Source organism: Jatropha curcas, chromosome 8 (genome assembly GCF_041381405.1).
Source record: "Jatropha curcas cultivar XTBG-Jc1 chromosome 8, XTBG_Jcur_1.0, whole genome shotgun sequence".
NCBI lineage: Eukaryota > Viridiplantae > Streptophyta > Magnoliopsida > Malpighiales > Euphorbiaceae > Jatropha > Jatropha curcas.
Genome location: NC_143158.1, coordinates 4332686 through 4352087, shown reverse-complemented (window position 1 = coordinate 4352087; position 19402 = coordinate 4332686). Strand labels below are relative to the sequence as shown.

Sequence of the window (19402 nt, the reverse complement as noted above, 5' to 3'; positions counted from 1 at the left end):
TAAATTTAATTATATAGAAAAGGTTTTTGGCCAGTTCATAAGTTAGATGAACTAAACTAGCTACAATATTAAATATTTGCCGCAGATCATTATTGCTCTGTTGCTGTTATGTTGTGCAGTAAAATTGATGCTTCAACGACTCAAAAAAACAGAGGAAAGATGTTTTGGATGGTCGTTGAGAGACAATTAGCATTTTCAATTGTTTGATACAATACTTGCGGACCCAAAAAAAAAAAAAAATGTTGCCTCTTCAATAATTAATGCTACTTTAAGTGTAACGGCTATATTTAACCAGTTTATAATAAGATTGGTGCTTGGTGGAATAGAGTACAGAAACTAAATTAAAGAACAAAAGTCATTATGAACACGAGTGAAAATATATTATATAATATAGGATGATTTTACTAAGGCATTGGACATACGAAAAATATTTCAGCATACAAATGAATGGACATAATAATTCAACAAACAAAACAATGGTTTCTTGTTCTACAGAGCTCAGAGACATACGAAAAACATATGCAATGAACTTGAAGGTGTTAAAAGCGCAACAGCATGTATACAGCCACGAAAGATGTACATACAGATATCCCATTTCTTCACAAAACCAACTGCAAGATCTGAGTTTTCACTTAAATCTCAACCCCTGTAAACGCCAGAGGGATCTGCATTCTGAACAATCCAGGGATGCTCAAGTAGCTTATGCAACGGCAGGCGCTGTGAAGAATCCTTGACAAGCATCTATCATGAAAGAGAAACATCTCAAATTAGGAATCATCACTTTTTAAGTACTCATGAGTTGTTGTGGGCTTGAGAAAGAGTTTCACCTGACTGATAAGGTCCTTTGCAGCAGAAGAAACAATAGGTTTAGGAGGGAACTTCAAATCCACTTGCACAATCCTATTGACAGTAATAAACACAAATTAGCAATACCAAAACGCAAAAGACCATTGAATAAACACACACTTCCTTTCTGACATCAACTTTTGCTACATATGTATAAAATTATTCAAGTAATCAAACAGATTTGTTGATTCAAAACTCATTTCCCCATTATTCATTTATGGCAAAACTTGTTGTTTAACGTAGCAAACAAATAGCAAGAACTGAAATAACATGACTTCGGCAAAGACTTGTGAACTAGAACATAATTCATAACACAGCACACCTTCTGTATGTGTCTGAATGTTCTTTTGCCTCAAAAGGAGGCATCCCATATAGAAACTCATAACACAGCACACCAAGGCTCCAGATATCAACACTAGCATCATGCTCTACACTTTCCACTGCACCGTCAACAAAAACATTTGGTGAATATCCGTGAACACAATCAACAACTCCATTGTCCATTAAAAGGTTTATCTGCATACCCATCTCTGGGGGCAAGTAATCCAATGTGCCACACATTGTCCGTCTTCGGTTAAAAGTATGCACGGACCAACCAAAATCTGCAATCTTTAGCTCACCCTGAGAAAAGAAACCAAGTCATAAGCGCCAGAAGTCTAGAATCAAGTTGCATATGAAATTTCACAGAGGATGTATGCCAGCACCTGTGCACCGATCAAAAGGTTCTCTGGTTTAATGTCTCTGTGTATTACATGCTTGCCATGGCAATAAATCAGTGCCCGAGCCAGTGATGCAACATACTGCCACATTCAGAATATGCATGAACATCATAACTCATAATTATATTAATAATAAGTTTAACTTTTAAGCACAAAATGAATAATCAAGTTATCCACAGAGGACAATAAATAAGCTCCCATCTACTAATACGTGTAAGCATTGCAAATGAGAGGCGCTGGTTTTAAATATGACTTCCAAGAAAGAATATTTTTAACTGGCAATGAAATGAAAAAAGGAAACAAAATCTGGTGTAGGGACTATGAAAATTGAAGTTAAAATACTCACTGTTGCAGCACGTCTTTCACTAAAGTATTTACACTTTTGCAGTTCTTTGTATAGTTCACCCTTTGCTGCATATTCTAAAATCAAGTAAACTCGTTTCTGCGACAAGATATTAAGAAATACATGTTAGTATAACTTTCCAATCTTTTTTTAAAGATGATAAATACATTATCCTCGAATGTTACCTGATCATAAAAGTAACCGTAAAGACGTAATATATTGGGATGTCGAAGATGACTTTGAATTTCAACTTCCCGACGGAGTTGATGTTCAACTTGTGACTGTTGCAACTGGCTCTTGAAGAGCACCTTCAATGCTACAATATGATTGCTCTGCTTGACATAGCAGACAGATTAAATCGGTCAGACAGCTGCCAATAGACGATCCAAAGGGCCCATAGAAAATAATGGTATTGCCGTTCAGATCTTTAAATATGCATGTAACCAAAACATTCAAAGATAGCCAAGAACAATCAACGTTGTTCAGATTGGCATAAAATCTATTAAATTATTCATTCCTACATTATTAAACTTTATCAGATATGGTAGCAACTCAAGTGACAAAATTAAAAATTACTGGGAAATTAAAGATAAGATTCAAATTCATATCCCCTTAGAACCTTTCCATTTCCTCAAAACTTTTTTTTCTGGCATCCAGAAATAGAACAACGCCCAAAAAATAAAGATAAACACTAACAATTGTGTTTAAGAAATTCCAAGTGACCCATGGCAACTAACCCTCTTCTCCCGGGCTAAGTAAACATGACCAAACTTTCCTCGTCCAAGTGGCTTTCCTATATCGAAATCATTAAGCGTCCACCTTCTTTTCTCTGCGGCTGCTGCCTCTGAAGTTGCCTGCAGGAAAAAAAAAAAAAAAAAAAAAAAAAAAAAAAAAAAAAAAGAAGAAGAATAAAAATGCCGTTTCAAAACTTGTTCACCAACATTTTAAAACTCAGATTTAGTCAAAAGTATTTCCAGATTAACAAAGAAAAAATACACATCCCCAAATTTTGAAATCTAGCCTTAAGACCAGTAGAAGTAAAAAACCCTATGCTCTACCTTTCCGATTACCCAAAAAAAAATCCTGGTAGCTCTATTTTAAGCTTAACAACTGGTATCAAATTCCAATTGAACATAAAATGTGAACCCTAAAATGTTCAATTGGACCAAAATTGACCATATGATCCCATAAAAGCATATTATGGAGAGAGAGAGAGAGAGAGAGAGAGAGAGAAGAAGCTCAATTGCTTTCTTTAATCTCTCCCTTCATTCTTTCAGGAGAACCAAATGCGATAAAAAGGAAACTCTACGGCAAGGTTAACGAATTAAGCAAAGAACAGCATTATTATTCCAAACAAGTACTCTTTATGGAAAAATTACCTTCTCTTGCGGTTGGTTCTCTGCAGCAATCGCCATGAGGGAGGGAGGGAGAGAGAGAGAGAGAGAGACAGAAATTGAGGAAGAGAGAAAGTAATTCAAGGGAAGAGAGGGACAGAGAGAGAGAAAGAGATTGGTGCGGCAGAGAAGAGGAGAGACAAAGAAGGAAAGGGGGAGGTATGAGATCCTTCAATAAACGCTTTACAACGGTCGAATTAGTGAGACGAGCCACGTGGCCCAATCCCTCTTCGAGATCATTTTTCAAAAATTTTGTCTTCTCCAGTTATCAGAGTGGAGCGTCTTTGGTTGGGCGGGTGTCGCTAGATCTTAGAAGGAAATCAATTCTATTGTCACGAAGCTGTGACATAATGACATTTGGTGGGTCACTGAATTGTATGGGTGGGCCTTTCAGGGCCGGAAGGAAGGCCGACAGCAATTTAAATTAACATTGGGTATTACTGGGCTTTTAGATGAAGACCCAACAAGCAATTTAAAATTTGCCCTCTTTTATTATCATTTTATTATTATTTTTTTCGGAGGATCCACTGACCCACTCACTGAGTCAGACAGGAATTAGCAACAGAAGTTCTCATATTACTTTATTAAAGAGAATATGAAACGGCAGATCAGACGTGATTTAATTGGGACATATTTTGAGTCTTCCTATCACAAAATTTTTCATTAATTTAAATTTAAATTCTCTTGACACTTAATAAAAATTAAATATAAATACAAAATTATGTATTTTAAAAAATGTAAAATAAAATCCTAATATTTCTTAATAATAATAATAACAATAAGATACGTGAGTGAGTGACTGATGAAACTCACATTTTGGATCTTAAATAGATAAAAACGAATGATAAAATTTCACTTTTGTCTTTCCAAGAAACAAAAAAAAAAAATTTTTTGCTAATCGTTATCCTGCTTGTGTTATGTGGAGATCGATGATCAAAAACTATGATAACTGATAATTATAGTATTAGTATTATTATACCGCTCATTCAGTTCCCGGAGGTACGTGTCAAGTATTGATACAAATCCCGCCACGCACCACTACACCCCCTTCATCTACACTATCCATTGTACGCATCACGAGGAGATCAAATCAGATAAAATCAAATCAAAATCCCAATTCCTGCCCTTTTTATACCCTCACTTTCATGCCTTCAACAAACCTCACCAATTAGCTTTCCCTCAATCACAGCAGTTCATCATGTCTGATCAGCCATGGCCGATATCTCAAATGGTCCGCGATCCGGCGCCACAGTCTTATCCGAGGGTCAAGTTCGCAACGGCGGTGACGCTGGGAGCAGCGTTCTTGATATTGTCTGGGCTAACTCTAACCGGGACAATAATTGCTCTAATCATGGCGACTCCGTTTCTGGTGCTATTTAGTCCGATTTTGGTTCCGGCGGCGATAGCGGTAGTTTTGGTAGCCAGTGGTTTCTTTTTCTCGGGTGGATGTGGTTTGGCGGCAATAATGGTGTTAACTTGGATGTATAACTACTTAGCAGGGAAGCATCCGCCTGGTGCAGATAAGATTGATTATGCGAGAGGACAACTGGCGAGAAAGGCTCATGATATTAAAGAAAAAGCTAAAGAGTATGGACAGTATATGCAACACAAGGCTCAAGAGGCTACTCAAGCATCTTAAGCTCTTCCCTGATTTTCTATAAATGTGTCTGTGCATGTATGTATTGTAGTGCTAATTTCAGTGTGGAATAATACTCTATTTAATTTGCATTTGATATTCAATTAAGTTAAAAATAGTTTTTGGGAGAATTTAAGACCAAAAAATTTCAGTTTAAAGTCATTTTAGCCCATTGTGGAAAAAGAAAAAAAAAAAAAACTGATTTTTATATTTTTGGAGTTTTAATCAAAGGGAGACAGGATAAATAACTATTTTGGCGTTTGAATTTTTAAATTTTTTTATTATTTTAGTGTCTGTCCGAACATTTTAAAGATCACCAGTGTCTCAACTTTTTGAAAATAATAATTAAGTAAAATAATAATTAAGTGTATACTGTTAATTTTGATGCGGAAACCTGACTCAACTCAATTGACAGTGCGTTTTAATTGAGTCTAATTGAGCTTAGTTAAATTCTAATTTTTCTTTATTTTTTTAATATATCCTTTTTAATTGAGCCTAATTGAGCTTTGTTAAATTATAATTTTTATTTTTTTAATATATTTTTATGTTAATATTCATAAAAATGAAATGGTCTATATTAAATTGTTTTTGTATGATTTTATTGAAAGATTAAAGGTTATATGTTAATTTTATTTTAATAAAATTTAATTATTATATTTGTTAAAAATAAGTATATATTAAATAAATATAATAAATTTTTAACATTATCACTTTTAAAAAACGATAATGACAGTAATTTTAGACGGATAAGGCGGGAGCATAGTATACTGTGAATAAAATTTAATATAAAATAAATGTTTGAGCTTATAAATATTCATTCATATATTCTAGTGAGATAAAAAAATATTATTTATTAATATATGATTTTATAAAACGAAATTAATTAGACTTTTGATAAGTATAATTTTTTTGAAACGTTAAAAGTTGATATGTTAATTTTAATTTATTTCACTTTCTATTTTTACACAAATTAAGAAAATAATAATAATTATTATTAAATGACAATTTTATTCATATAACTTTTTTATTATATCCATTTTAAATAACACATGAATAATTATTATATTCAAATAATAAGTAATAAATTGATGAGAGTAATTAAAGATGAGATAAATTTAATAAGGATATAATAGATAATTTAAGAATTAACTATAATAAAAAAAGGAAATGTATTATATTTTATAACAGACAATAAGAAATATGAATTATCTTTTTAGAACGAGGTAGTGAAATTTAATTATAATAATTTGATTATTATATTCAGTCAAAATAAGTATATTAAACTTTTAATATTATTTATTTATAAAAAAGAAAAATGAAGACAATTTGAGATGTCTGAAAAATGAAAGTAAAATAAAAAATAAAAAATCGAGAATAGTAATATTTATTGCGAATAAAATTTAATACAAAATAAATGTTTGAGCTTATAAAATATTAATTTCATATATATTAGTATATAATTTATTAATATATAATTTTATAAAATTTAATTAGTAGAATATGATTGTTAATATATTTAAGTTTATAAATTAAATTTTTATAATTTTGAATTGGATATTAACTTTAAACATGGCTCAGTTTGAATTATGTGTTAACACATCAATATCAACCACCAAATATTATAAACTCTTTTATGTTTTTTATTATTTGACATTAGAATGCATAAATAAAAATCATCGGTAAAAATAATTTGTTCATCATCTTATTAATCAAAAATTTAATTTATAAGGTTTATGCACAGATTAAGCATGGGAGTTTGCATTTGAACTTGTGTAAGAATAAATTAATTTAAAAAAAAAAGACAAAGATAATTTATCATCGGACCACACGAGACCTATGAAACGTAGTCGTTTATTTGGTCGACCAGAGAATACGGGTCGCGAAGGACCAATGCAAGAAACAAAGAAAAATCCGAATCCTTAAATGTATAATGGGCAAAACTTATAAAAGAGAAAATAAACAAATTAAGCAAAACTAAAAAACCCCTTCTCAAAAAAAGAAAAAAAAAAAAAAAAAGCGGCAAGCTAAACACTGGTGATGAAGGAAACCGCCTAAAATATCTTCTCTTGATCGAAACTGAGATATTGAAGACTCGATACCCTAAATTCTCAAATTTGTAAAATGGTAAGAACAATTTTAGTTTTTGGTTAAATTATGTGATTAAACAAGTGATTTATGGTGGAAATAGAATTTTTTTCTTTTCTTTTTCGTGTTTTTCAGTTTTCAATTGCTGCTATCAACGACACTGACTCTAGGAAGCAATGGGAACCCTTAGCTCCTACCAAAGAAGCTCAGGCACGATTCTTTTCTTTGTCTTCTATATTAGCATGTTCTATTGCAAATGCCAATTTTGTTGTGTATTTATTATAGATATAATGTGGCTGTGTGTATGTTAACTTTTAGGAATTTCATCTTACACAAACTTACCACGAAGGGCTTCTCAAGTTGCAATCCAAAGAGTATGATAAGGCTCGTGAATTATTAGAATCTGTATTAAAAGATCCTCTAATTTCAAATGCTCAGGTATACTTATTTTGTTTTCAATACTTATTTATTTTTTGCCTATTAATTTTGTTTTCTAATATGTATTTTGTTTTATTTTATTTTCATTTATTTATTGGTTATTTTAGGTGGATAGTAATGCAAGCGATGGCCATCTGCAACAGCTGAGGTCTGGATTTGTAGTATGATAATTTTTTGCTTCCTAAATGCCGTCACTACCACTAGCAACATAAATTTTCTTTATCTTACTTGATGCTTATGCTTTCACTTTCATCAGTTTTTCTTTTCTTAATTTCTGTTTTTTTTTAAATAACTGTAAATTCAATATTATTGTTGGATTTGATGATTTTATTACCTATCAATTTTTGTGAGAACTGTGTTTTGGACAGAGTTTGTCTGATACAGTATGTGGATAATTTTATCATTTCATTTCTGCAATGCTCTTGTTTGAATTTAATGAGTTTTCTGTACCTTAAGTGTGTCAAATAAATGTAAATGGTTATTAAGGGTTATGAAATTATTATATAGATGCTTTAACTAGGATTTCAATCAATGTTAAACGTTATGGTTTGTTTTCTTCTGTTGGGGGCAGATTTCTAGCGCTGAAAAACCTTGCCACTGTTTTCCTTCGACAAGGTTCTACTCATTATGAGAGTGCTCTTCACTGTTATCTTCAAGCTGTAGAGATCGATACCAAAGATTCAGTTATCTGGAATCAGCTAGGAACTTTATCGTGCTCAATGGGTTTGCTAACTATTTCACGTTGGGCATTTGAGCAAGGGCTTCTATGCAGTCCTAATAACTGTAAGCATTTTTCTAGTTAGTTCAAATATATACAGACATATAGTGCTTTCAATCATTTGATGCCTATTTATTGTTCTATTTTCTGTGTTAAGCCCTCTTTGCCTTTAACAATATGGCTTCCAGTGGAAGCTTTATCTGTTTTTCATAGATGGACAGAATTTATTTCTCTATGTTTGATGTGAGCAGGGAATTGCATGGAGAAGCTATTGGAAGTTCTTATTGCCATTGGTGATGAGGTTGCCTGTCTTTCTGTGGCAGAGTTGATTTTGAGGCATTGGCCATCACATTCTCGTGCCTTGTATGTAAAAAATACAATTGAAGAGTCCGACCCAGTTCCATTTGCTCCTAGAGGTATAGATAAGCTGGAACCTAAACATGTGCGGCTCAAATTTGTTGACAAGAGAAAAACAACAGATGAAAATGTTGACGAAAGTACTGCCTGTAAGAAATTGAAGCAGAATATAGAACTGTGCCTGCCTGAGGCTTCATGGGCTGCTCTTGCAGATGCTCTTCTGGAAATTTTACTTCCACTGAACGGGCGCGAATCTGATATGAGGAATAGAAAAGAATACAGATCTGGGGATGTTAGACTAACTTTACATTTTTCTTCTTGTTTGGATATTCCTACGGGGTCAACTGAAAATAAAGGGCTTAAACCCATAGCTAGTGAAAGCCTATCTGTTCGTGACTTTAACTCTGACAGAGCCAGTTTTGTCAAAGAAAGAGAAGCAAATGCTTCTGAAGAACACATTCATGAGAGACGGAGCACTCGCCTGGAAAGGCTTAGGAGTCGTAAACCGGGAAAGGAAGAATTAGATTTTGCTGCCAGTAAGGATCTAGCCAAAGCAGTACTTCAGTCTTTAGAACCTTTTATCGTTTCTGGACTTGGAACCAAATATTCTGATCAAGCAGCTAGTCATTCTGTTTCATGTCCTGATCAGGCTAATTCTTTGGATATGGAACATAATGATGTCTCTGCATTTGTAAGGGAAGCTTCAAAAAATTATGGTGCTTACCATATGGGTCACTTGCTTTTAGAACATGTTGCAGTTAGGAGCCTTCCATATCAAGATGCATTTGTCAAATTTCTGGATTTGGAGAGACTGACAAGACAATGGGGACAGGATAGGACCCCTGAATGCAGTCTTTTTCTTGCTGAACTGTATTATGAGCTGGGATTTTTGCCTTCCAATGCTTCGAAGCTGCCAGAATTCCTGTCGGAGGCATCTTATCATCTTGGCAAAATAATTGAATCAGTCGCTTTGGATTATCCTTTTCACTCGAATCATTTATCTGGGAATGAAATCTGCTCTTCACCGAAGAGCTTTCTAGATAATAATGAATTATTTGCCAAGGACTCTAATTCCCAGGATTCATTTTTTAATAGTTCCTTAGTTACCAATAAAAATTACTTTTGGGTTCGATACTTCTGGTTGAGTGGAAAATTATCTATTTATGATGGCAACAAGGCAAAAGCTCATGAAGAGTTCTGTATTTCTTTATCACTTTTGGCAAAGAAGGAACAAGGGAATGATTTTCCCTGTTCAGTTCACCTGCCACACCTGAAGATCAATAAAGAGTTGACTGTAAACAGGGTTCTTCATGAAATTAATTTATTAAAGGTTGATTTCTTGCTTGAGAAGACTGTAGGGGAGATGTTGGGCAAAGAAATGTATACAGAGTGCATAAACTTGCTTGCTCCACTTCTATTCTCTACCGAACATGTCCACCTTGATATACTGCCATCAAGTGCTTCTGATAAGACAGGTGAAGGATTTGCAAGCATTGAATTATCTGCAATAGATTTATTAATTAATGCATGTGAGCAAACAAAGCCAAAGGACAATGAAGTACATTTGAATTGTCACCGGCGAAAGCTGCAAATACTCATTCTAGCAGCTGGTATGGATGAATATAAAACTCTCTGTCAGAAGTATGGGTTAAATGTATTTTCTACCTCTGATTTCACATTGAAAGAAAATCCAGACAATTACTGGAATGACTTGGTGATGGAGGAAGTGAAAGCAATTTCACAATATGTTGCACAATTGAAGATGGATCCATCTCTTAAATCTGTGAGTCCTTTTATTTTTATGAACTTAATGTCATTACAGCCATGATTTATGTTAAATCAATTTCTGCTGCATCACTTCATTATAAAATTAATAAAATGCTGATAAACTTATAAAATGAGTATTCTAAAATTTATCATAATGTTATGAGGCTTACCCTAAGATAGTTCTGTTGGTTTCAGAATTACTTCTTTTAAGTTTTTGCTCATTAACATACTTTTTAATGCCATATAGCAATGGAGCATGTGAATATATTATGCTTGCAGAATGGTGTAATCATTCCAACGGACAGCATCGGTGATATTCAAACCTTGCTGCTGGCTGTCATGTGCCACATTGCAATAAATTGCTTCTGTAAGAGATCTTTGGCGCCAGCTGATGAAACTGAACAAAAGCAAGGATTTTGCTTTGTTGATGCAGGCATTGCGTTCTGCAAACTTCAACACCTTATCCCTAGTGTCCCTGTTAAAACCCAAGTGAGCGTCATGCTATTCTGATGAGAAACTGAAATCTAGATATGATGTGGTCTTTTATAATTTTCTTCTCATAGATCTCTAATCAAATTTCTGACTTCTGATCATAGGTTCAGTTAATTGTGGCAATGCATGACTTGCTCGCTGAGTATGGTCTGTGCTGTGCGAGTGAGGGTGGCAAAGGGGAGGAAGGAACATTTCTTAAATTTGCAATAAAGCATCTATTGGCACTGGATGTGAAGCTTAAATCCAATTTGAACTCTTCAAACAAAGAAACGATTCAACATGATAAACAAAATTCTCCTTGTAATCAGAACAAAACATGCAAAAATGAGTTAAAATCTGACACATTGGATGTGGAGACGGGAGGAATTGAAATAGATGAAATGACTACAGTAGATACTGATGTATTTAGACAAATAACTTCGAAAGTCGTGCCATGTCTTGAAGGTGCAGGGAAAGACGATGCAGGTGTAGAATTTGAAAAGCAAGGCAGCAATGAGCGCAAAGGGAAAACTCACCAATTTACTGAATGTAGAACCGAACTTACTGAAGATGAACGGGAAGAACTTGAGTTAATAATTGACAGTGCTTTGGACCAATGCTTTTTCTGCTTATATGGTCTGAATCTTAGATCTGATTCTTCCTATGAAGATGATCTAGCCATACATAAAAATACTAGCCGTGGAGATTATCAGACCAAGGAACAATGTGCCGATGTTTTTCAATATATACTGCCTTATGCAAAGGCATCTTCTGTGAGTATTCTCTGTCTGTGTGTGTCTGAATGTGTGAATATCTGCTTCATTTTGACTTGGCTATTCATGTTACATCTCAGAGAACTGGATTGGTGAAACTTCGGAGAGTATTAAGAGCCATATGCAAACACTTTCCGCAACCACCAGAAGATGTTTTGACTGGAAATGCAATTGATAAGTTCTTAGATGATCCTGATTTATGTGAAGACAGACTCTCAGAGGAAGCAGGATCTGAAGGGTATCTTGAGACCATAACAAAAATAATATTTCCCAATATGGAAAGTGTCAAACAGGACAAGCCAATGTTGGTTGCAAGGTATTTTTATTTACTGCATTAGCTATTTTACTTCTTTCAACTGGGGGTTGCTATTGTTAATATGTTAATTCCTCAGGAATAAGCTTACATTATAAGTAATTTACTTATTGCAGCCCCGAGCAATATTTGGATGTATATTGCAATTTATATTATTTTCTAGCTATGTCTGAGGAAATGAATGCAACTGATAAGTGGCCAGGCTTTGTACTTACCAAGGAAGGGGAAGAATTTGTACAGCAAAATGCAAAGCTCTTCAAATATGATCTTCTGTATAATCCTCTACGCTTTGAGAGTTGGCAACGGCTTGCAAATATTTATGATGAGGCATGATTTCTTCTTGTCTGTCAACTGTTGGTGCTATAGAAACTGAGACAACCAATTTTTTTTGCTGAGGTTTACAAAATCTTTTTCTAGCCATGGTGTTTCTTCATCAGAATTTATTTTCTTTTTCCTTTTGGTTTCATTAAAACAGGAAGTAGACTTGTTGTTAAATGATGGAAGTAAGCACATAAATGTAGCAGGATGGAGAAAGAATGCTACCCTGCCTCAGAGAGTTGAGACAAGTCGAAGGAGGAGCAGGCGTTGTCTATTAGTGAGTTTGGCGTTGGCGAAGACATCAGCTCAACAGGTTCATCCCTTTTCTTTATTATGCGTATGGCAAAGCTGATTTATTCATTTGTTTTTCTCTGACGAATATGATACCCTTGGGTATTTTTGGGTACATCTTAAATCTTACCCTGCTATTATACCATTCACTTCACTTCTGGTAAAGGTGACTTGCTAGAAATGAGGCCAGGACAAGTTCCTTTTGAGAGTCTTCATTGTATTTATTTGAGCATGACAAGATGTTTCTAGGAACTATATGAATTATTTGAGATACTTGCTTAATATGCTTCAATGTCTTTAGTTCTCTGAATTTTAATTTTATTATCATTTTGAAATTAGAAGACAAAAAAGTAATAATTGTGATGACAGTAGGACACAGCTTATGACAGATCAGTTTGCAAATATTATTCAATTGTAACCACATAGTAGCTATTTCCATTTAGAAATATGCAATCCAGAAAACCTATCCCACCATGAAACTTCTTCTCTTTTTTTTTCCCCTCTTTTCCAGAATGAGGGTGATTTAGTTTCTGCTTCTGAAGTTAAATTTGTGTGATAATTTCCAACTAGTGTGAAATGCGGCTATAGTGTGAGATACACGAGTTACTGGCCCAACCACAAAACTTTTTCTTCTTTTTTTTTTTTTTCCCTCTTTTTGTAATGGGGGTGATTATTAAGGAGGATTATTAATGTGATTTAGTTTCTGCTTTTTAGTTACATTTGTATGATAATTTACAACTGGTGTGAAATTCTGTTGGCTATAGTGTGAGATACACGAGTTACTGGCACTGGTATACTATGACAGCCTTCAGAATGTGGTCCCCTTTTACGACCAGCGATCTGCTGTGCCTGCAAAGGATGCAGCATGGATGTCATTTTGTGAGAACTCACTGAAGCATTTTAGAAAAGCCTCCTTGCACAAGTAGGTTTGCATTTCTTATTTGATATTCATTTATGTTTAATAAATGATAAATAACCTTGCTAATTTATGTTACAGGCAGGACTGGTCACATGCATTCTATATGGGGAAACTCTCTGAAAAGCTTGGATATGCATATCAGACATCTTTATCCTATTATGATAAGGCTATTGCTATGAATCCGTCAGCTGTGGATCCTGTCTATAGGATGCATGCTTCGCGCTTAAAGTTACTTTGTGTATCTGGAAAACAGGATCTGGAGGCTTTAAAGGTTTATTCCCCTCCCTGCTCCACCGATACTAACATACAAAAGAAAAAAACAACTTGAATATCTTCTTAATTGCTAACTTCTTTGTTTATTATTTTAACTTTCTGTACAGCTGGTATGCTTTTGGATTGAATGGAATTTGTGTGTCTGTGACTTCATCTTAAATTCCTTGGTTTCATTGATACATCATTTCATGGTTTTTGTAGTTGCACAAACTTTATGCTAATAGATATATTCATATTTGTAGTGATGTATTATATTTTTTGTTGCAGGTCATAACGGGATTTTCCTTTAGTCTGTCAATAAAGGATGCCGCTATGGACATCCTAGGTAAATTGGCACCTGAAACATCACATCTTCTGGATGATATGGACAGAAGTGCCCAAGAAGATTCTGTAGAAAGAAAGCATGAGGAATCAAATCACATGGATGAAATCTGGAACATGCTCTACAATGATTGCCTTTCTGCTCTGGAAATTTGTGTTGAGGGGGATCTCAAACATTTTCACAAGGCTAGGTATATGCTTGCTCAAGGTCTGTATAGAAGGGGTTTGAATGGTGATTTGGAGAGGGCAAAGGATGAACTTTCTTTTTGCTTCAAATCATCCCGCTCATCCTTCACTATAAACATGTGGGAGATTGATAGCATGGTCAAAAAGGGGAGGTATGACTATTTCTTTTTTTTCTAGCATTTGGGCATTACATGAATTCCAAATCCTTGTTTTTCCATGATGGGTTACCGCATGTCATAGAATGCCTGCCTTGTTTCCTAAGAAATTCAGATTTTATGTTTTCTTTTTTACTTTTTTTTTTTTTCAATCAACTTCTGGTGACATTCAACGATAACACTCAAGACATGCAAAATCATTACAGAAAGATGAATGCCGTTCCTGAAGGTGTTCAGAAATCTGAAAGGACTATCATTTGAACTTCTAACCTCAGAAGATGCATGCAACAGATGCCCTTTTGAAATGTTTTAAATGCATCTTATAAATTATAACAACAATCATTTGACTACCCTGTGGTCTTGGAGTGTCCCAGTTTTTGACCCTTTCAACTAACTTACTGAGTTTCATGTTATTATTGAGTGGACGTCAGGAGGAAAACATCAGGTTTTGCTGGGAACAAAAAGGCCCTTGAAGTCAACTTACCAGAAAGTTCTCGAAAGTTTATTACGTGCATCCGGAAGTATTTGTTGTTCTATTTGAAATTGTTGGAGGAGACTGGTGATATATGTACACTTGATCGTGCTTTCCTATCTCTTCGGGCAGATAAGAGGGTAAAAACTTGAACCCTTTAAACTTTGGCTTTGTTTATATTGACCTGCCGCCAAGAGCTTGCAGCCTCATTTTAATCAATCGCTTGGCAAACTATGCCCTTTATGTCAGTTTTGTTGTCATTTTCCAGCAAATTGTTCATGCTTGAGGTGACTATTCGATAACAAGTAGATTTGGTTCTGTTCTTTCTGACAAAGTGTTTACCACTGTAGTGTTTGGTTTCTCTCCATTTCTCAGGGTGCTGGGAGGTTGGAGAGGGAATTCCTATTAGTGAGTTGACTTAACTTATTTGTTGTGAATGAAGCATGGGCCATCAAATATTAGTTTTTATGCTTAGCTCAATAAACTATACACTTATCAGTCTATCATTAATTTCTGAATGCTCATTAAACTTTCTGATAAAATTATTTCGTTACCTGACATTGCTTTCAACGAAGTCATATGGGACCTAACTTCAATTTGAATCCAGTTCTCATTGTGCATCGAAGATCTTGTACCGGTAGCTTTGGGGAGGTTCATCAAGGCCCTTGTATCATCAATGCACCAAGCTGGCTCCTGTGCCCCTGGCAACTCTGAGCATCAACTGGAGAAGATGTTCTCATTATTCATGGAACAGGGAAACTTATGGCCAGAAGTATTCAGCTTGCCTGAGACAAAAAGCCCTGAAATATCAGAGGGAAGCTTATACGGGTAAATTCATACAGCATCAGCATTATATTTTCGTTTTGTGAAGAAATCTTTTAGTTATTGTTTTTGGTACAAAAGGAGAGCATTACAGCTTGACCATAGGGCCTCCAAGCTCCACCCAAATTCGCACCCTCCCAGACCATCTCCAGGTGACTAAGTTTAAAGTACATGTTTTGTTATCTATTATAACAAAATTATTTTCCCATTAAGACTTACCTATGAAAACATTTTATAATGAACACATCATTTAGGCATTATATGCTCATTTCCTCTAGTTTGAATTACCAAAACCTCTTTCCAAAAAGTACTTGACCTTTTCCTTTTCTCGAAGCTTCTGAAACAATTGTTGGGATTTCCTTTTTTTGGTTAGACTTCCTAGCTAAAGCAAGTTCTAATACCTCCATCAAATTCTTAAATTTTTGAGGTAATGTTATTGAATCCTATAAATGTCGGCTTGCTGGGTTCAGAAAGCACCTCATATGTGTGTATGTGTGTATATATATAGGCATCTAATGCATTGCTCCCTTTTTTTTTTTTTTTTTTTACTCTACAGTTGTTCATCTCCAGTAATTTGCATCTTGTTGCAGATACCTCCACAGATATATTGCTTCATTGGAGAGAAACGGCAAGCTTGAGACACTTGAAGCAATAAATGAGAAGATTCGGAAGCGTTTTAAGAATCCTAAGTTATCAAATAGTAACTGTGCAAAAGTCTGCAAGCATGCGTCTGTTGCTTGGTGTAGATCTCTTATAATTGGTTTAGCATTGATCACTCCTTTGCGACCTCGAATCCCAAGTGAGATTCAGGCCCTTAACCCATCAGATAATTTATCAGAAAATAGTCAAGTCCTTTGTGTTGATCTGCAAACAAATGAATTCTGGAATTCAGCATTTGAGGACTCCACCCATTTGGATAGTCTTGAAACAAAATGGAATCCAGTGTTGGCCAAAATCAAGAATGTAATTATACAAAGAGCTTCAGACGAAAATTTGGAGACTGCCAATTCTTTGCTTAGAAGCTCTTATAATTTCTTTCGAGAAAGTGCTTGTGTAATGCCACCGTCCGGTCTCAACCTCTATTTAGTGCCAACTCGGATATCGATGGAAACACAACTTCAGCCTGGCTTAAATGGGGTTGAGATTCTTGATCTGAGCATTCCAAGGAAGCTTCTATTATGGGCTTACACACTGTTGCATGGCCGTTATGCAAACATCTCCATCGTTTTGAAACACTGTGAAGAAAATATTAAGGTATGAAGCTAACTTGATCTACAGTCATACAATGATGATCTTAAGGCGATCGTCTATCGAGCATGGAATAGAATTTGATTGTTGCATCATGGGATTGTTGTCTTTTGCAGTCAAAGATGAAAAAGGGAGCTGGAACTTTATCTATGTCATCAAATGCAAGCTTAACCACTACCACTTCAGTTCATACAGGTAGTTCTCTCCTATCCTCTGGAATAACGATTTTTGCTTTCATATTTTAGAATCACTTAGAATTTCATTATTTTTATATCAGTTTGTAGGTTCCTTCAGTGTGCATTAACAATTTTTATTGAGAAGTTCTTGGGTATCCAAGTCATCATTGAGATGTTTTTCCTCGATTTCATGGGAGGTTTTTATGCTTCCACATATTGATGGCTGTTATTCCATGTAGCTATAGGTGGTGCAAAAGACAGTGCAAGTCACGGTGGAGGCAGTGAGCCAGATATTGTTGTGGTGGCTGCTCCGATGTCTGCATCAGTATCCGCCCCGTCATCCGAGAGTGAGAATACACAATTCATGGATCCATCACCACCTTCCAGTGAAACCCGAAAGAGCTTTTTGGCTGCTTTGCAACTAAACCTTAATGACACCAACCCCGTTAAAAAGGAGGGTTCTACAGCACATGAAGGAGATCAGTATAGGGGCTGAGATTATTTTTGGCTAAAAACTGAATAGATTTGTTATAGAAACAGTTTGTTGTTTTCATTTTTGAACCAACCAAATAGAATTAAAGTAGGAACAAGTATGTAACCCTTTTGAGAGTTGTACTGTTAGCACTTTGATGCCAAAATTGCAAACACTAAATACTTCTGTTTTCATGAATTAGAAAAATGGAATTCTATTCAATAATAAAACTGAATCGCTCTCGGCCCATACAATGATGGGTCCCAACCCGTAGCTAGCGATATTTGCGGATTCTGGATGAATTTTGTTTTTTTGGATCGGGTTCTATTGTTTAATTTTCAGACCTGTATCATTAAACTCTCAACTCTCTGCGTCTCTCTCGCTCTTTCTCTCTAACATAGTGCTAAGATCTCCCGCTCTCTATCTCTAAAACGTTGTTGATTGATCGTCTTGTATGGCGGACGATGATGAGGAAGATGGAGGTCTTAAGGTTTCTATTGGAAGCAGTTTAGATGCCCTTCAATCCAGAAGCTATGATTGCTGGTGGCCTGATAAAGAGAGACTCACCAGATAATAGATGTTAAATTTGTTGCAGCGAAGAGGGACTTGTTCGTGGTGCTTGTGCAATCGTACATCAAAAGTTCCTTTCTTTTTCTTTCGCAATTGGAGAAATTGAAGATTGAAGGTAATTTCATGCTCGACTTTGAAATGGCGAATAGAACCCGAATTAAATTAATTCTCTTTGAACACGGATCGGGTGGGGATGGGATAATCAGCTAGTTGGGCCGGGTAAAAATCCGAGTTGAATCCCCGACCCAACTCGAACTTGAGCACTCCTATATATGAAGCAAATCCAATTGAAGAAGATAAAAGAAATCAAAATGGGAAGTAAGGCTCTGTTACTGCTTAAAATACCAACGCCACTCCAAAGGCATCAGATAATTTTGAACTACGGACGAAGATACTCAACACGATCAACAACTAATGTGTCATCTCTTCAACCTCCAGATTTGCCTCGTTTGGCCGAAACTGCTCGAATTTCTCTTGCTCCCAATGAGGTCTTTTTCATTGCTCCTCCATCTCATTTTTATTAATTTTCTTTCTACTTTCTTTTATTATCTATCTTTTAACATTTTTTAGGTCGAAGAATTTGCTCCCAAAATTCGACAAGTAATTGATTGGTATATCCTTCTCTCTCTTACTCTAAATGCAGATATAGTATTTGTGAATTTTTTAGGATTGGAATTAGGCTTTTTTGTTTAACAGGTTTGGACAACTTCAAGCTGTCGATCTTAATAGTGTTGAACCTGCAATAAGAGCAGGTGTCCTATTAAATCCCTTTTAAGTTAAGTTGCGTTATTAACAGTCAAGTGTTTCATAGATTTTAGGCTTAGCAAAGTTGATTTGTTGAATTGACAGATAGCGAAGGTGAAAACTTGCGTGATGATATTCCTGAAACATACGACAAAAGGTAAGGAATTAGGTTTGGATTTTGCCGAGTTAGTGATAGCTGCGACTAGTTATAATTGCTGTTTTGTTTAAACAGGGAAGCTGCAATTGCTGGTGTTCCAAGCTATGAAGACCCTTATATCAAAGTTCCCAAAGTTTTGAACAAGGAGTAATGTCGTACCCACTTCATTTAGCTTTTGTTGGCTGAAAAAACCAGTGTCATTGTAATTTTGGTTGTGGTTTCTGTAAGAACAAACTATGAAATTTTCTACCTTTTAATGAAAAATTAGATTACCAGATTTTCTTCATGTTAGTTCCTAAAAAGTAAAGATACAATGTGAAGTTTCATGTGCTCAATCTTTTCAATTATCTCTGTAAATAATGTCAAACAAATTCTTTTAATTCCTTGGCTCAGGATCCTTTATCAACCACACTTTTTT

General features: G+C 35.0%; 4 protein-coding genes across 9 annotated transcripts; 3 read left to right on the top strand and 1 right to left on the bottom strand.

Annotated features, from left to right (window-relative positions):
• Positions 1-358: 358 nt before the first annotated feature.
• AUR1 (ataurora1) lies at positions 359-3550 on the bottom strand. The gene is made up of 9 exons (XM_012221961.4): positions 3288-3550; positions 2646-2762; positions 2094-2240; positions 1912-2007; positions 1551-1646; positions 1371-1467; positions 1169-1286; positions 828-900; positions 359-741 (listed from the first exon to the last, which is right to left on the bottom strand). The coding sequence occupies exons 1-9, from the start codon at positions 3321-3323 to the stop codon at positions 640-642; spliced, it is 882 nt and encodes a 293-aa protein (XP_012077351.1). The 5' UTR covers positions 3324-3550; the 3' UTR covers positions 359-639.
• An 828-nt stretch (positions 3551-4378) lies between these two features.
• LOC105638193 (Oleosin family protein) lies at positions 4379-5035 on the top strand. Its single transcript, XM_012221959.4, has one exon. The coding sequence runs from the start codon at positions 4501-4503 to the stop codon at positions 4939-4941; it is 441 nt and encodes a 146-aa protein (XP_012077349.1). The 5' UTR covers positions 4379-4500; the 3' UTR covers positions 4942-5035.
• Positions 5036-6897: 1862 nt separating this feature from the next.
• Positions 6898-17707, top strand: LOC105638192 (Tetratricopeptide repeat (TPR)-like superfamily protein). Of its 6 annotated transcripts, none has more exons than XM_089724900.1 (19): positions 6900-7062; positions 7159-7233; positions 7342-7461; positions 7569-7609; positions 8033-8244; positions 8431-10319; positions 10583-10792; positions 10900-11547; positions 11628-11863; positions 11977-12187; positions 12336-12491; positions 13234-13391; positions 13467-13659; positions 13929-14320; positions 14755-14935; positions 15403-15623; positions 16208-16871; positions 16982-17060; positions 17287-17707. In XM_089724900.1, the coding sequence occupies exons 1-19, from the start codon at positions 7060-7062 to the stop codon at positions 17535-17537; spliced, it is 5940 nt and encodes a 1979-aa protein (XP_089581026.1). In that variant the 5' UTR covers positions 6900-7059; the 3' UTR covers positions 17538-17707. The 6 variants fall into 6 exon arrangements, with proteins under 6 accessions (XP_089581028.1, XP_089581029.1, XP_089581030.1 ...); XM_089724899.1 differs by having other exon boundaries at positions 6901-7062; positions 17281-17707; XM_089724902.1 differs by lacking the exons at positions 16982-17060; positions 17287-17707 and adding an exon at positions 15699-15769 and having other exon boundaries at positions 6898-7062; positions 16208-16411.
• Positions 17708-17832: 125 nt separating this feature from the next.
• Positions 17833-19270, top strand: LOC105638190 (glutamyl-tRNA(Gln) amidotransferase subunit C). Its single transcript, XM_012221953.3, has 5 exons — positions 17833-18571; positions 18654-18694; positions 18780-18835; positions 18933-18984; positions 19060-19270. The coding sequence occupies exons 1-5, from the start codon at positions 18356-18358 to the stop codon at positions 19133-19135; spliced, it is 441 nt and encodes a 146-aa protein (XP_012077343.1). The 5' UTR covers positions 17833-18355; the 3' UTR covers positions 19136-19270.
• The last annotated feature ends 132 nt before the right edge of the window (positions 19271-19402 follow it).

Coding starts and splice junctions, on each gene's coding strand:
- LOC105638192 (XM_089724899.1), top strand. Junction 11,864..11,976: donor AAGCCAATGTTGGTTGCAAG/GTATTTTTATTT, acceptor TACTTATTGCAG/CCCCGAGCAATATTTGGATG. Junction 17,061..17,280: donor TACCACTTCAGTTCATACAG/GTAGTTCTCTCC, acceptor TATTCCATGTAG/CTATAGGTGGTGCAAAAGAC.
- AUR1 (XM_012221961.4), bottom strand. CDS start 3,323: ATGGCGATTGCTGCAGAGAACCAACCGCAAGAGAAG. Junction 2,241..2,645: donor ACTTAGCCCGGGAGAAGAGG/GTTAGTTGCCAT, acceptor TATGTCAAGCAG/AGCAATCATATTGTAGCATT. Junction 901..1,168: donor CATTCAGACACATACAGAAG/GTGTGCTGTGTT, acceptor TACTGTCAATAG/GATTGTGCAAGTGGATTTGA.
- LOC105638193 (XM_012221959.4), top strand. CDS start 4,501: ATGTCTGATCAGCCATGGCCGATATCTCAAATGGTCCGCGATCCGGCG.
- LOC105638190 (XM_012221953.3), top strand. CDS start 18,356: ATGAAGCAAATCCAATTGAAGAAGATAAAAGAAATCAAAATGGGAAGT. Junction 18,572..18,653: donor TTTCTCTTGCTCCCAATGAG/GTCTTTTTCATT, acceptor AACATTTTTTAG/GTCGAAGAATTTGCTCCCAA. Junction 18,836..18,932: donor TGAACCTGCAATAAGAGCAG/GTGTCCTATTAA, acceptor TTGAATTGACAG/ATAGCGAAGGTGAAAACTTG.